This window comes from Ciona robusta, chromosome 3 (genome assembly GCF_009617815.1).
Source record: "Ciona robusta chromosome 3, ASM961781v2".
NCBI lineage: Eukaryota > Metazoa > Chordata > Ascidiacea > Phlebobranchia > Cionidae > Ciona > Ciona robusta.
The window spans coordinates 8,783,502-8,797,450 of NC_143237.1; the positions used below are offsets into that span (position 1 = coordinate 8,783,502).

The following is a 13,949-nucleotide window of genomic DNA, read 5'->3' on the forward strand; positions in this document are numbered from 1 at the left end:
TTCTTTGATATTTTATTTTTCAACAAAACGACGTAATTAGACAAAATAAGTGAAACGTGATGACTTTTATTGAACAATCTTCTGAAAAATAGAAACAAGATTAAAATAGCTTTATTTATAGATTGTGGCTGGTGCTATAAACCCGCATTCTTGATTGTTTAAAATACGATCAGGATATTTTGACAATATCTGCTAACATTCTATTATCTCGTCATATTTGATAGTAAACAAAAACTCAAATAATTATAAAACCGTTTCCTCACGCCCCGGTTGTTAATTGTTTAAATTGCGATCAAGATATTTGGACATTATCTGCTAAAGATGTCCCGTATTTTCCCACCCAAATATATTTTAAACAAAGGGAGACGCCGGTGAAAATAACCAAAATGAAGAAAGCAGTTTGTGCATTTAAAGTGGGAGCCATGCCCTTCCCAAAGCTGATTAAGTCAATTTCTGGCGCCACGCCAAGTATACGCTTCAAGCATTCAAGCGGTTTCCCTGGGGCTGCAGTATAGTAACTACAAAGGGCATGCTGCGGCAGAATTGTAACAGAAGCTAAATCTGTTTACTTTGCTTTGACGTCAGCACGTTAGAAAAATATTGTCTATAGACTGTATATTTCCGTCGAAGAATTATGGAGTTTAAAATGATTGTGCGATTTTGCATGTAAACCTTCATCACACACTGTCATTCAAGAACAGTATAAACTCATATTTGTACTTATATACAGATATAAATTCATATTTGTATGTAAAAGAAGTATAGTAGGGTGCGTGAAGATGGAACACATTTTCATTATATTTTCTCGTCTAATTGGTATAATCAAAGAACATGAAAAGAATTATAAAACCGTTTCCTTAGGATCTCTATAGACCGTCGTTAATTGTCAGGATACTTGGTTATTAACTGCCTAAAGTTGTCCCGTCTTCCCCGCTCTTTACTGGTATTCTTATAACCCTTTGCCAATATATTATTGTTTAATAACTAGACTTTAAACAAGATTATCTAAACGAAGTTTAAACATGACACATGTTTCAATTTTTATCATTTCTATTCTGCAAATTTATTTACAAAAAGCATAACTTATAGTTTATACAATTTACGATATTCCAAAAATGCACCTCGCAAAATAAAATCAAATAGAAAGCTGTTGCCATTTGTAAGTTTCGGCTAACTGATGTAGTGTAAGACCGATATACAGTTTAAAATTAATATATTTACAAAGGGTATACGGTCATATTTTTCTGTAATATTCTTTGTCTACTATAGCCATAATGGGGCGATATAAAGGAAAATAAAAACATGGACCAAGTACGTTACCCCAACCAATACTATATAATACCATTTACAGAAAAAATGGGCTAGAAACTCATGTCATATTCACGCTTAAAAGGCAAGCAAGTAATAATGTGAGCATATTATGTGAAATCAGCTTTTATCGAATGCAGTTTTAAGGAATTGTTTTCGCAAGATTAGTTTCTCGGACGGCACTAGCTTCGGGAGATACAGGCTGTTGTTTCTTCTTAATGCAAGGTAAGATACGATGTAAGTAATCTGTGTAGCTAAACGCCACGGCACACACGTTGATTAGCGTGTTGATCCCATATATAATGGCAAGGAAATAAAAGGAGTAGTTTTCTGATGGGTTTATCGAAAACGCTGTGAATGCTATGTCGGTAAGAACACACACTGTCGTGGAGACGCTTAGTCGAATTATTACCGATGCCATTTTGTTGTTTCTCTTGAATTTAGTAATGATGATGTGCTTTATGATTGGGTAGAGTACAATCGCCAGGAGGAATATTTGAATGAGTGCTTGTAGGGCGTAAACGACTGGCACAGCAATTTGTAAGAAGATGTTCGATCTCTTAGTGTGGCAGCTTAGGTCTAGGTTGAACTGTATAGGTATTGCAACTAGCATACCGATTAGAATTATTGGCATTGTTACGATCCCGATCAAAATTGTTTTGCTCAGCACTTTGATGTACTTCGAGTTTAAATGAGTGAGAATGGGCGATTGGTAGAATGTTCTCTGGCGCATCCATAGAATCAGGTAAACTATTCCTCGGTTAATATTGGCCAGAACAACATTTATTGCAGAAAATGCGACACAAAACGCCGTTGTCGATGCAGGAACATGAATCTCCACTTCAAAAAAGCAAGCACGCAGAAACAAGATGCCAACTGATAAGACGAAAAGAATATTTTCTTTTCTCAGCGCAGCTACTTTACAGCGAACGGCAAAAACGGCAGCAACGATTGAGCCGTACAGTGAAAAAGCAAGCAGCAAAGCTACGATGCATTCCTCGGCAATCATATACGGATTCCCTGCCATAGTGATGTTCATCACGGCTGTCGTTGAAATATTAAAAGTTGCTGTAGCGGTAGACATGCTGACCGAGGCTTAAATTAACTTAACAGATATTCTAAACCAACACCTGAATAATAGCTTTACACATCACAAATGTTAGACAATCCAATTCTTCCCCACCACAGGTATTATGGTTTAAATTACCGATAGGTTTAAATTATTCATCTCCAGACCGACGCTTTTTCAAATTCACATATGTTCACGCCATTGATAAAACACAAAAGCAAAAGTGGATTACAAATAGGTATAGTAGTTTTATTACCCGGTCGCAAAAGCAACTGCAACAAGCGTCAGAAACATCACGTTAACGACTAAACTCTTCTGCACAGCTTCACTATATATATAGTATCTGCCCTCATGTACTTGGTCTGGCTTTATACACTAGATATAATTGAACTGTCATGTACTATATCAGAACGAAAGCGATGAGATTTTAACGAGCAAAAGTTCTTCGCAGCTCGAACTGCGGTGCTCTATTATCACTTTGTTTTCGTATCTTTGCTCGAAACTCTAGCCAGCTTCGACCAAACGCGGACTTTTTCTCTGTGTTATTATCAATTTCAGGGGACAGTCGATTCTCTTCACCTGTAAAAAGCGAGCACTTGCCACGAGATATATTCCAGATCTCAATCTCGCTCATTTTCAAAAGTATAAACTCGATTATTTGCTTCAAATCCGTAACCATATATTTCATAAACAAATAAAAAATAGATTCCGCCAGAACGGTCAAATATAGTATAATTTTAAGCCACAAAATTGACCGAGCAAAGTCTATTTATTACTCAGAGTATTTTAGTCACGCATTACATCCCGGTAGGTTAAATATATTATGATTTAGTTTTCCAGTACAGTCTCTCTTGAAATCCTGTAACGCCGTAAAGGAATGTACTTCTCTGGTGTTGTATGTTTTGGCAGCAACCGCTTAAAGGTCGACTATGCTTAAGAATTTATTTGTTTACCAATTGTTTTGCAGAACTAAAACCTTAATTTCTGTATACACCTACAACAACCGTTAGGTCTATTGTTTTGTATAATTTACCATTGGTTAACCACTTGACTTTTCACGAAATTGCAAATGTAGATAGTGCAGAGGGGTAAGATGGTACACGTTTAGCACATAATATCCAAACATTCTGATCGTGTTTTAAACAATTAACAACGGACCATGAGAGTCGTGAGAATACAGTTTTATAATTCTTTGAATGTTCTTTGTTTGCAACCAAATTTTTTGGGGCAAGGCAACCAGCAGATAAAATTTTGGTGTTATGTCACCTGTAAAGAGTTGTGAAGATGATATAGGCAACGAAAATGCGAACATCGCAACATACAGTATATCGTATAACGTTATACGTAGCCATATATAGGCAGTGTGCGTTATCCAGATATTCAACAACTAATAAATACCGTACTTTGTTTATTGTTTAAAAATAATGCTGATTTCTTGAGTTTTCTTGAACAAGCGCCTATCAAAACAAAACCAAAAATGCAACGAAAACTATAATTTAATCAAGAAAAGCGCAACGAAAACAATAACAAGGACAGCATACTGCGACGGCTCGCCGTAAAAACAAATAAATTGTGTTTCGTCAAATGTGCGAAACTGTTAACTGGTGTGCAATCTCTTTCGGAATTAAGGACGCCTCCTTTTTATGTACACACCCACAACGTAGAGGCAAGAGTCGATTGCTAAAGTCCGAAAACGACATGATCGTCGAGGTTACGTTTATAACCGTATTGAAAGCGTAGCATATTGGAATAAAACTAAACGAAACGGACGGGTGATCGTTTGCAGATAAAATCAAAAACCCAATGTCGGTAAGGACGCACACAGAACCACTGATGCAAAGTCTCGTGATGACAGAATCCAGTCTTCCTTTGTTCTGGCCAGTCCTCCGGGAGTGGACATGCTTGACGACCGGATAGAGGATCGGGAGTAAGAGGACAACTTGGAAGAGCGCAATGATGAAGAATATAATTGGAGCGAAGATCTGTGAAAATAAAATCGCGTTTTAAACAAAATAAAATTGTGTTTCGTTAAAAAAAAGTTTTGTTAAATCCTGTTTTTGAATTTAATAAATGTTCGTTAAATTTATATGCTGGCGTTTATTCACTGCGGAGCGACTGAACATAATTTATTAAAAAGGTCATTATATTTATAGGAAGGGTCAATAGGTCACAAACCAACCTATAATCAGCTATGTGAACATACTTTATAAAGCAAAGCAGTGGGTTTTTATAGGTGTCTGCAAAATAAGAAATTAACAAACAAAAAAACGTAGAAATTTCGATATTTTTTACGCGATTTCTTTGTGCATGTTATTGCACGTGCGAGGCAGCATGTCTGTTGGGTAACGGCGCACATATAATCGGTTTAGCGAAAATCTTAAACTGCATAAGCTGCTGCGGCATTTACTTACGTTTAGGAATCCTGATGGCTTGCCAGTTACGCACTTGCCCTTCACTGATAAGATAGGAATAGAAGACATTGTCATAATTTGGATCAATGCAAACATTAAGATTCCACCGAGCAGCGCGTTGCTGAGAAGGTTGATAGTTCGCGAGGTTGCGCAGGCTGTTGGACGCTTACGATAAAACGCCCTTTGCCTAAGCCAGAGAATCGTATATATCACAGCTCTGTTGATTGTGCCCACCGTGACATTTGTGGCGGAGTAAGCCGTACAAAAAGTGGCGGACCCGGTTACGTAGACTTCGACCAGAAACCAGCATGATTCAAATAAAAGCAGAGAAGTCGCTACCACACATAAAGCGTTCACTCTGTGCAGGTGCGGAGCCACTTTGTCTTTCTTCTTACGCACCGTATAAATAATGGTGGCGATAAGCAAGTAACAAGATATAACTATCAGAGTGTGCACTGCAATAGTGTCGAATAATGGAACATGTCGAGGCTGTATCACTGTCCCGTTATTAGTCACGTTAGAAGAATCCGGCGTTGTCGTCACAATAGGTAGCCTTGATAAAATCCCTTCTTGCAAAGTGCTTGCTTGTGGTTGTACAGAAAGACTCAATTGTGTTGTATTGTACTGTCGTGTTGACTGGTTCATGTCTGGTCGTTTCCATTACACCTTCGCCTATACACTTGGTCTGAATTACAGACAAGAGTCTACAAAGTCTACATAAAACAAAACAAAAATCAACGCCTTTGCAACGCTTTTCTTAATGCAATTAAACCAAAGGTTAACTCGTTCTACTGCTTTTTAAACCGACACACAAACTGCTAAACTTAGTTTATTAATGCAAATAAATCAAATGTTAACTCGTTGTAATACTTTTTACACTGACATATGAACTGCGAACTCAAGCTAAATTGCATTCACGCTTCCGAGTATATGAACTTAACCCTTGCGTAGCCGAATCGTTTTCGATTTGTATACCGGCATACTACTGTAGGCTACAGTCAAGAAACGTCAACGGAAATAGACAAGCATTTGTATTTTTGTAACTTGTCGGGGATCGAATCGTTTATTTGTCCGTCAAGTGTAATTGTTTAAATACGGGATAGTTTCCCTTGAGCCAACAGTCAGTTTGTTTTTCTTGCAATTTCAATGAACTGACACAACGGCAGTGACCTTAGTGGTCATTTTTTTACCGGAAAATTCTATTACTACACCTACCAAATTCTTACGCAATTTCTCTTTTGTAGTTATGTATAAATTGCTACTTCTGGGTCTAGACTATCTGCATTCAATTAAATTGTATAGTAAGGTGGGGAAAGATGGGACACTTTTTTATTTCATTTGCCCGTCGCATTTGGTACAGTAAGCAAAAAACATTCTAATAAATATAGATCCGTATTCTTATGACTCCCATAGACCGCTGTTAATTGTTTAAATCACGATCAAAATATGCAAATATTATACGCTAAAGGTGTCCCATCTTTCCCCACTCTACTATATGATATTATTGGTCCTAATGACAACCGTTATAAACTAATGGATTCTATAAAACTAAAGCTATATATATCTGTCCTAACTCGCATGTCGCCTATATTCTTACAAATTGGATAAAGATAAAAACATCTGATTGCAAAGATACGACAAGCGTTGAGACATATACGCCAACATAATTTACACCCGCAGGTGAAATTTATAATAATTGGCCTTTGTTCAAGAACTTACGCGCTTGTCTGAACAGAATTTTAACCCTGAAGCAAGATTAAGTATATTTTTGCCGCCAAACAATATAATACTTCATTGTTTGGATTTTATGTGCTAAAGGCGTCCCTTCTTCCCCTATTCTACTTTATATACGACTCTATATTGTTCACTACAAGTTTTATTTTATTGCAGAAAACTAAATAACTAATAAATACCAGCACATTTACAACTAACAAAAGCTACAGTTATAAATCTATATACTATTCAAGTACAACCAAAATTCTAAACAGTAAATAACTAAAACAAAAGTCACAATGATGTACATAAAGCATCAGTACAATATCAAATCGGTTGTGTTTGTGCTAAAACAAAGTGAACAGCCTTATTGTAGTTCTATAGTGTAACTCGCACACACGTGAGTTTTAGGAACAAATCGAACAGGACTTAAAACTGTTTATAAACTTAAGGAACTTGATATTAATATTACAATTCGCGTATTAGGGGATCTGAAGTGTTTAGACTCGAGATTTCTCTGTGTTTGGTTCCTGGCCATCCTCTTCTAAAACACTGGAGTTGTTGGATGGTGAAAACGGCATAAGACGTTCAGAGTAATCAGCAAACGAACACAGCATAGCTGCCACATTGACAGTTGAGTTAAAGTGAAAGACGATTGGTCCAAAACTAAATCCCACGTTCTTTGGTTGAATTATCGCTACTGTCAAAAATGCAAGGTCGGTAAAAACGCAGAGTGTTGTGCAAACGCTGAGACGAACTGCAACCGTCGTCAAGTTGGAAGTTTGCCCGATCTTATTCCGCATGATATGGCGGACAATTGGGCGGAGGACGAGGCCAAGCAGAATCAGTTGAACAACTACGAAGAGCATAAATACGAACGGGACTAAAACTGTCGAGAACTCCGGCCCTTTTCTTGTTATGCACCCTACGGGAGACGTGTCAACAATGTTAAGCATTAAAACCCCAACCTGTAAGATTGGCAGCACGATGATTCCTGTAAGTACTGCGTTGCCGAAGTACACCATACACTGACTTTTAGGATTCTTGTAAAAGCTCCTTTGTCGTACCCAAAGTACACAGTATGTTAGTGACTTGTTGATTGTGGCAAGAATTAGCACGATTACGTAGTACGCATAACAGAGCTGTAAGGTCGGAGAACTGACACGCATTTCAACTTCGAAAAACAACGACTGGACCAGAAGCATAACTGCACAGGCGCTGCATAATCTGTTTGTCCCTTTCAAGGCACTGAGCGACGGCTGCTTCCATTGGTAAGCAAAGGAGGCTACTGTTAAGTATAAACTGAGCACGATTAGTGCAACCACCATCATGTCCTCGGACGCTCTTAGAACTTTTCCTTGAGCCACATTAAGTTCAGTCGCACTCGACACGTCACTGGTAAGCAGAAAATTTGTTATTGTTGTAATATTACCGGAGATTTCCATGTTGTTAAAATGCGCCTACAATGTAGGAGCTAACTGGTTGAATGCAGGTCTGATGGCTAAAATGGCGCACGGTTAAACCTAATGCATTGTCAATTACCATACAGTTTACTGCATCAGTATGTTTACGAAATCTTAATTTGTTTTTAATTACCTCAAAGTGTTTGATTCTGTACACAATGCATTATTAATTCAATTATAGCTCAAACAGAATACAATTAATACAGTAGAGTGGGGGAAGGCGGGACACCTTTAGCACCTAAATCCAAATACCGCGTTTTAAACAATTAACAACGGTCTATGGTAGACGTAAGGATACGGTTTTATATTTGTTTAAATTATCTTTTTTACCACCAAATGTGACGAGAAAATAGAATGATAAAGTGTCCCATCTCCCCCCACCTTACTTTAAACAAACATACCTTGGGCTTAAACTGTAGGTGTGTTTTGGTGGGTGTATTCTCTTTACAAGACATTGTGCGAAAACCACTAATCCGAAAGTGGGCATGACGTACGGCCAGATATAATAAAGCGAAAATAACCGGCAATCGTTTATTGTTGTTCGGGAATCGACGAAAGGCCAGCAACCGACGCGTTGGGCGTTTATTCGCCGCACGGGTATAACACAGATACATTAATTACAACACAACTCGAATCAACATTGCACACTGCGATAAGAAACACATTGTTCGTAAATGACCGTTCAATTAGAACCGCAGATTACAGGACCGAGCAAAATATGCTCGGTTTAAGGGAAAGCCGTTGAAATATCGCGTAATTAGGTAGGAATTTAATTTTGTTTTTTCTGGTATTTCGGTGGAATATATTGTATATATGTTATGAATCTGAATCGGCTGGATTTTTTGATTGGATGAATTCTTACGCATTATGAGAGTTAGGTAAATAGTATGAATCGCTAATTACCGAAAATGATAAATAAATCAGCAACTTAAAGTAACGGTCTGCATTTTAAAACCGGGTGAACAAAATTGCTCTTATATCACGAACCGAATAGATGATTTTAGATGGTGGTATGAGTTGTGGTGAAATCGTTAACACCTCTGTTTTAAGTCGAAGAATCAAGGAAATCACACGCCTGATTCGAGTATAGATATCGGTCGATTCGTGGCTTAATAGAGGATAGATGGGTTTATATGAAAATGGTTATGAAGTGAAAAGGGTGGGTTGTCTGTACGTCGTTTCTGCTATTGTTGTTTCTTCAATGTTTGAGCAAGTTGGTCGTTTGCCCGCAAGTTCAAATCAAGGGTAAGTTACGCGCCGAACCGTTGGGTGGATTCTTCAATCGCGCTGTTTATTTGCCGACGCGGGACGTCTCCTTTCCTCCATAAGATAATTTCCTATTGAAAGAAGGTGGATGTATACATTTGTAGTAGTGTGGGGGAAGGTGGGACACCTTCAGCACATAACGTCGTGATTTAAACAATTAACAACGGTCTATGGGAGTCGTGAGGATACGGTTTTATAATTCTTCAGCTCATGACCTAAACATAACTGCATCTTAACCTTTTCCTAGGACAACATATATATTAATACAACGCAGCTTAGATGATTTTATTTTAACAGACATATGACAAAAGTACCCCATTATTGTGTCTCAGCTCAGGGATTAGAAATCACTGCTTCAAAAGTGAACAGTATACAATATTTGTAATATACTATATGTAATACATTGGAAATCACTTATTGGTAAAGTATTATAGAATCCAAACCTGGGGTGGCATGATAGACAGGCCTACCCTAAAATTTTCTGTTAACGTTAGCATCAAAATTCGTTTAAAAGAATGCACATCTAACTATCCCTGCCTTCCCTGCATTTTAAAAAGTTTGGCGCCTATTTAAGCTACTCAATTAACATATGAGTGACAAATACCTGTTGTTTGAAATATCTTCTGTCTTCCTCATCAATTAAAACCAGGTTAAGAAAATATTTGACTGAAAACTTCCGATTGATGTCCCGCATCGATGGAGTAAGGTTATAACCTCCGAGGAAGAGACGGATCGGAATTGATTCTCCTGGAAGAGGAAAAAGATTAGCCTATTAGAGCATCATCAAAAATAGAACTTCAATATTTTTAACAGCGTTTTTTTTTTTTACTTTTTTTGTTGAGAAGTTTCTTAGTTGAATAGCATTTTGAACTTGCAATAATTATACAAAAATTTATAACTGACGTTTTATTACAAATGTTCTATTTATTGATACAGAACAAGGGCGTAACGGTGCACAGTTATATTTCCAGCAAACAATAAGCATGAGCATGACCAAACCTATTACACCCGCAAAAGTTCTGAGAAAAGGTGTATAAAACAAAGCACCCGTGTTATTATAATCATGACTGTTGTTTTCCAGCCACGCGAGGATAACAAATTAGTCATTCTTTCATTCAAAACAGCAAATAACTTAAAAGTAACCTTTAACAGGCGCCCCGTCCATGATTTCAAACTTTGCAACGGTATCATCATCATGGTAGACACTTGGACCAGTGCCGGTGGTCTCTCTCTTTATAACATGCATCTCCATATGTTTGATCTTTACTCGCACAAGAAGGAAGTATATCTTGCCTATGATAGCATCCTTGAGGTGATACCTGGAATCAAGGGTTGTAGGATTTAATTTTGGTGACTAGTAAGACATATTTAGATACTGGAAATTTTATCTGATACCAAAACAAAAAGGTGAGTAAAAAAGAAACTTTTTTTTTCAGATTAATTATGATAGTAAAAATTTATGTTTTATTATTTGGTAAATTTTTATGTGCAATAAATTACTTTTACGGACTACATTAGTCGTAGTGACTCCCAAGTTCCTACAGAAACCACAACCAAGAAGTAAACAATGTATATTTTCTTTTGTAGCCAATCAATAATATTCAAGTCAAGTCAATACAAATTCGAACATTTGAAAAGTAAATTGGGAGGAACAAAATATAACTTATTATATTGGACGTTAAACCTATGTTACAAGTTTACAAAAAAACAGTACTGCTAAGTGATAACTGCATTAATATTCATTTACCAAAAAGAATGATGCATTAAGCAATAAAACAGAAATTTGAAAGGAAAGGTTTTTAATTTTAAATTCTTTTAAATGAGCAATAAAAATATTTACACTTGTGACTTGTATGAATAATTCATTGATATTGGAAACAAAGTAGTTCAATGATGAGGTTGTAGAACTAATTCCAAACTAATGTCAACAAATTCTAGCCTACAACTATGGAATGCCTTGTATTGACATAATTAATTGGCAGAGCAGTTTAACTGACAACATAAATTATGACTCTAAGTGGTAATGTAAGACACTTTTGTGTTGTAAATTACAGATTTTATTTTATTGTCTATTGATAATATCTTTCTTGGGGTAATAGACCAACTCTGGCCTATATTTGGGGAGCCCAATGGGCCATGGTGTGGAAAAATAAAACCCACAGAATAGAATATTTATAATATATATGTATTAAATAACAATCTTTTTAATACAGATATGAAAGACATGTAATTTCTAAATCACTAACACTTAATTACCAAAATTTAAAAACTTACTTTTGTTTGTTGTATTCGAATTCAATATGAAGACAATCTTCAATTCCAACTTCCATCTTAATACTTGTGTTTGTATCAGGGTAAGTACTCAGTGTGTGGACGACAAATTCAAGTTCTTTGTTAAGATCTGTAAGTCTTCTACCCACCGTTACTTTCAGGGAATACCTGGTTGGATCAAACATATTAACATATTAATTTAGACAGCCATTAAAGCAATAACAATTTTAATACATAGGTTTATATATAGGGAAGAGCTTAATATAGCTCAAAAACAAACGTTTTTTTTAAAGTATGTATACAGAAAACAGCTAAGTAATAATTTTTCTGCCTGAGTCTTACATTTGGAACGAAATAAGATTCAAAATTGTACAACAGAGAGCGCTAACAGCCTACAAAAAACCGCCAAAAATGTCCCACCTGAGTCTCACATTTGAACCGAAATAAGATTCATACGGTTTCTCTACATGAGGAAATTCGAAAGCATAAACCTTGCTTTGGTTAAGAATACCAGGACTAGCAAGCTGTTTGGTGAGCGTGGCAAAGTCGTGTTGGTTAGCACGGTCGTATAATATTTCTGTTCAAATAAAATCAACCATTTATCAATGCTTTAATAGAAGTAATGACTTTTGGCATGCAATTAATATACAGCATGTGATTGTATTTCAAACAGCTTATATAATAGTGCAAATATTGTAAACTGATTTAATCCAATCAGTGGTAAAAAATAAATACATTTGTCAAACAGTCAAACTTTTTAAAATGCAGGGGAGGCAGGGATAGTTAACGAACATATCTTGGAAAAACATATTTTGTTCCGATGTTTATAGATAAATGTGCAAAAGTTTCAGTGAACCCTACCATGGCGGGTTTGGTGCATATGAATACAGCATGAATATTTATGCAGCTGTAAAAATCTGGTGCTACAAAAATATAACAGACAAATATTAAGTCTAACCAATTGTATAACAAAAAATATATATCGTCAGTCTTTTATTCAAACAGAAATTATATAGCAGTAATGCTAAATGTTTTAAATACAAAAAATCGAACACATGAATATTTATATAAGGTACTTAAACACACTCAAGATTTTTAAATGCTACATCTACCAACCTATCTGTCCTATTAGTTCTATTTTGATTCCTTTGTGTTCTAGTTTACCACCAGGTTTCAATGAGATACTGACAGCACCAGAAACCGTTTCACCATCATAATATACAGAAAGTTCTTCGGATTTATTTTCTGATATTTTGTGTTCCACTTTTTTCCTATGGAAGTATAAGTTGAGAACTCGTACGCAAAGCTTGGCGCTAGTGAAGGATCCTCCCCTTTCTTTATCTGACCAGTGACCACTACACATAACTACTTACCCATATAACGACAAATATTCTCTAACCCCTACCTTTAACACCCACCAGCCCATAATGTAACCCACCAGAGAATTCTTCACTAATACCCAGTTTTCAAATATAATATGCCTGTTTATTTTTGTGGAAATGTCCAAAACATTGCGATAACACTAGATTTTAAGGTTAACTAACTTAACAATATTTTATTAACAAAAGTGTTGTTTAGGTGCAGCGTCAGGCAGACGGCCATTCTATAAAATGACTCAAAACTTTCCGACCAAGAAATAGCAACTAACAGGAATAAAAACTAAAAAACATTGTTCATACACATAACCTTTACTTTAGCCACAAAACCCAAAAGTCTTGTTGTTTAAGCAGGGCTGCTACATATTTACTTTTAACTTAGAAACATTATTATTATATTTGCCACAAGTACTTGTTACATGTATAACTTGCGTTGTAGTTGTAAAGACTTGATTTGGATTTATATACATACAAAGTAAAACAAATAAAACATTATATATATATAATACATGAAATTGTAACAATAACCAGTTTTTATTTTCATAATTTGGAGAGAATATGAACGAAAAAACCACATTGATAAAATATAAGAACCTTTTATCTGCTCCGTCCAGAAGTATTTCGATTTCAGCACCCGAGCCGAACCCGAAAAAGTTCATTTTAACTTGATGACTCCTAATGTTGTTGAGAAATTAACCGTTAATGAACTTTCATTTAAACTTCAGTCATTACTAGCGTAAGCGCAAAAGTCACAGTTTTCTGAGAAAAACAACAGTGTGTGGGTGAGAATATATTAACTTAAATAATTTAAAATTTCTTCCGCAAAACATTCACGTGACTGAAATTCAGTGCGTATTTATTAGTCAGCAAAATAAAATTTGCAAGTACTACTTCCGCTCGATGGTGCCTTTCCCGTCCACAGTCTGCTTAGAGAAATCGCATAAATATGCCAGACTCTATCGTGTGGGATAAATTCGACGCGTGTCCATGCTAAAATGTGTATATTTATGGATTTAATTAATAATAATGTACATAAAAGGTGTCGTCAAGAGTATGAAACAGCCACAAGACT

The 13,949-nt window shown here is 36.1% G+C and overlaps 4 protein-coding genes across 4 annotated transcripts; all 4 read right to left on the reverse strand.

The window, feature by feature from the left end:
- Positions 1-1,032: 1,032 nt before the first annotated feature.
- Positions 1,033-2,881, reverse strand: LOC149738965 (uncharacterized). The gene has a single exon (XM_089875572.1). It carries the CDS (start codon positions 2,390-2,392, stop codon positions 1,451-1,453), a length of 942 nt encoding a protein of 313 aa, XP_089731698.1. The 5' UTR covers positions 2,393-2,881; the 3' UTR covers positions 1,033-1,450.
- A 974-nt stretch (positions 2,882-3,855) lies between these two features.
- LOC149738966 (uncharacterized) lies at positions 3,856-6,455 on the reverse strand. Its single transcript, XM_089875568.1, has 2 exons — positions 4,789-6,455; positions 3,856-4,359 (listed from the first exon to the last, which is right to left on the reverse strand). The coding sequence occupies exons 1-2, from the start codon at positions 5,431-5,433 to the stop codon at positions 3,958-3,960; spliced, it is 1,047 nt and encodes a 348-aa protein (XP_089731694.1). The 5' UTR covers positions 5,434-6,455; the 3' UTR covers positions 3,856-3,957.
- Positions 6,456-6,646: 191 nt separating this feature from the next.
- On the reverse strand, positions 6,647-8,342 carry LOC149738967 (uncharacterized). Its single transcript, XM_089875634.1, has one exon. It carries the CDS (start codon positions 7,944-7,946, stop codon positions 7,002-7,004), a length of 945 nt encoding a protein of 314 aa, XP_089731760.1. The 5' UTR covers positions 7,947-8,342; the 3' UTR covers positions 6,647-7,001.
- Positions 8,343-8,481: 139 nt separating this feature from the next.
- LOC149738968 (vacuolar protein sorting-associated protein 26B-like) lies at positions 8,482-13,669 on the reverse strand. Its single transcript, XM_089875633.1, has 7 exons — positions 13,472-13,669; positions 12,618-12,772; positions 11,922-12,078; positions 11,505-11,669; positions 10,374-10,549; positions 9,835-9,977; positions 8,482-9,301 (listed from the first exon to the last, which is right to left on the reverse strand). The coding sequence occupies exons 1-7, from the start codon at positions 13,534-13,536 to the stop codon at positions 9,215-9,217; spliced, it is 948 nt and encodes a 315-aa protein (XP_089731759.1). The 5' UTR covers positions 13,537-13,669; the 3' UTR covers positions 8,482-9,214.
- Between the last annotated feature and the right edge of the window lie 280 nt (positions 13,670-13,949).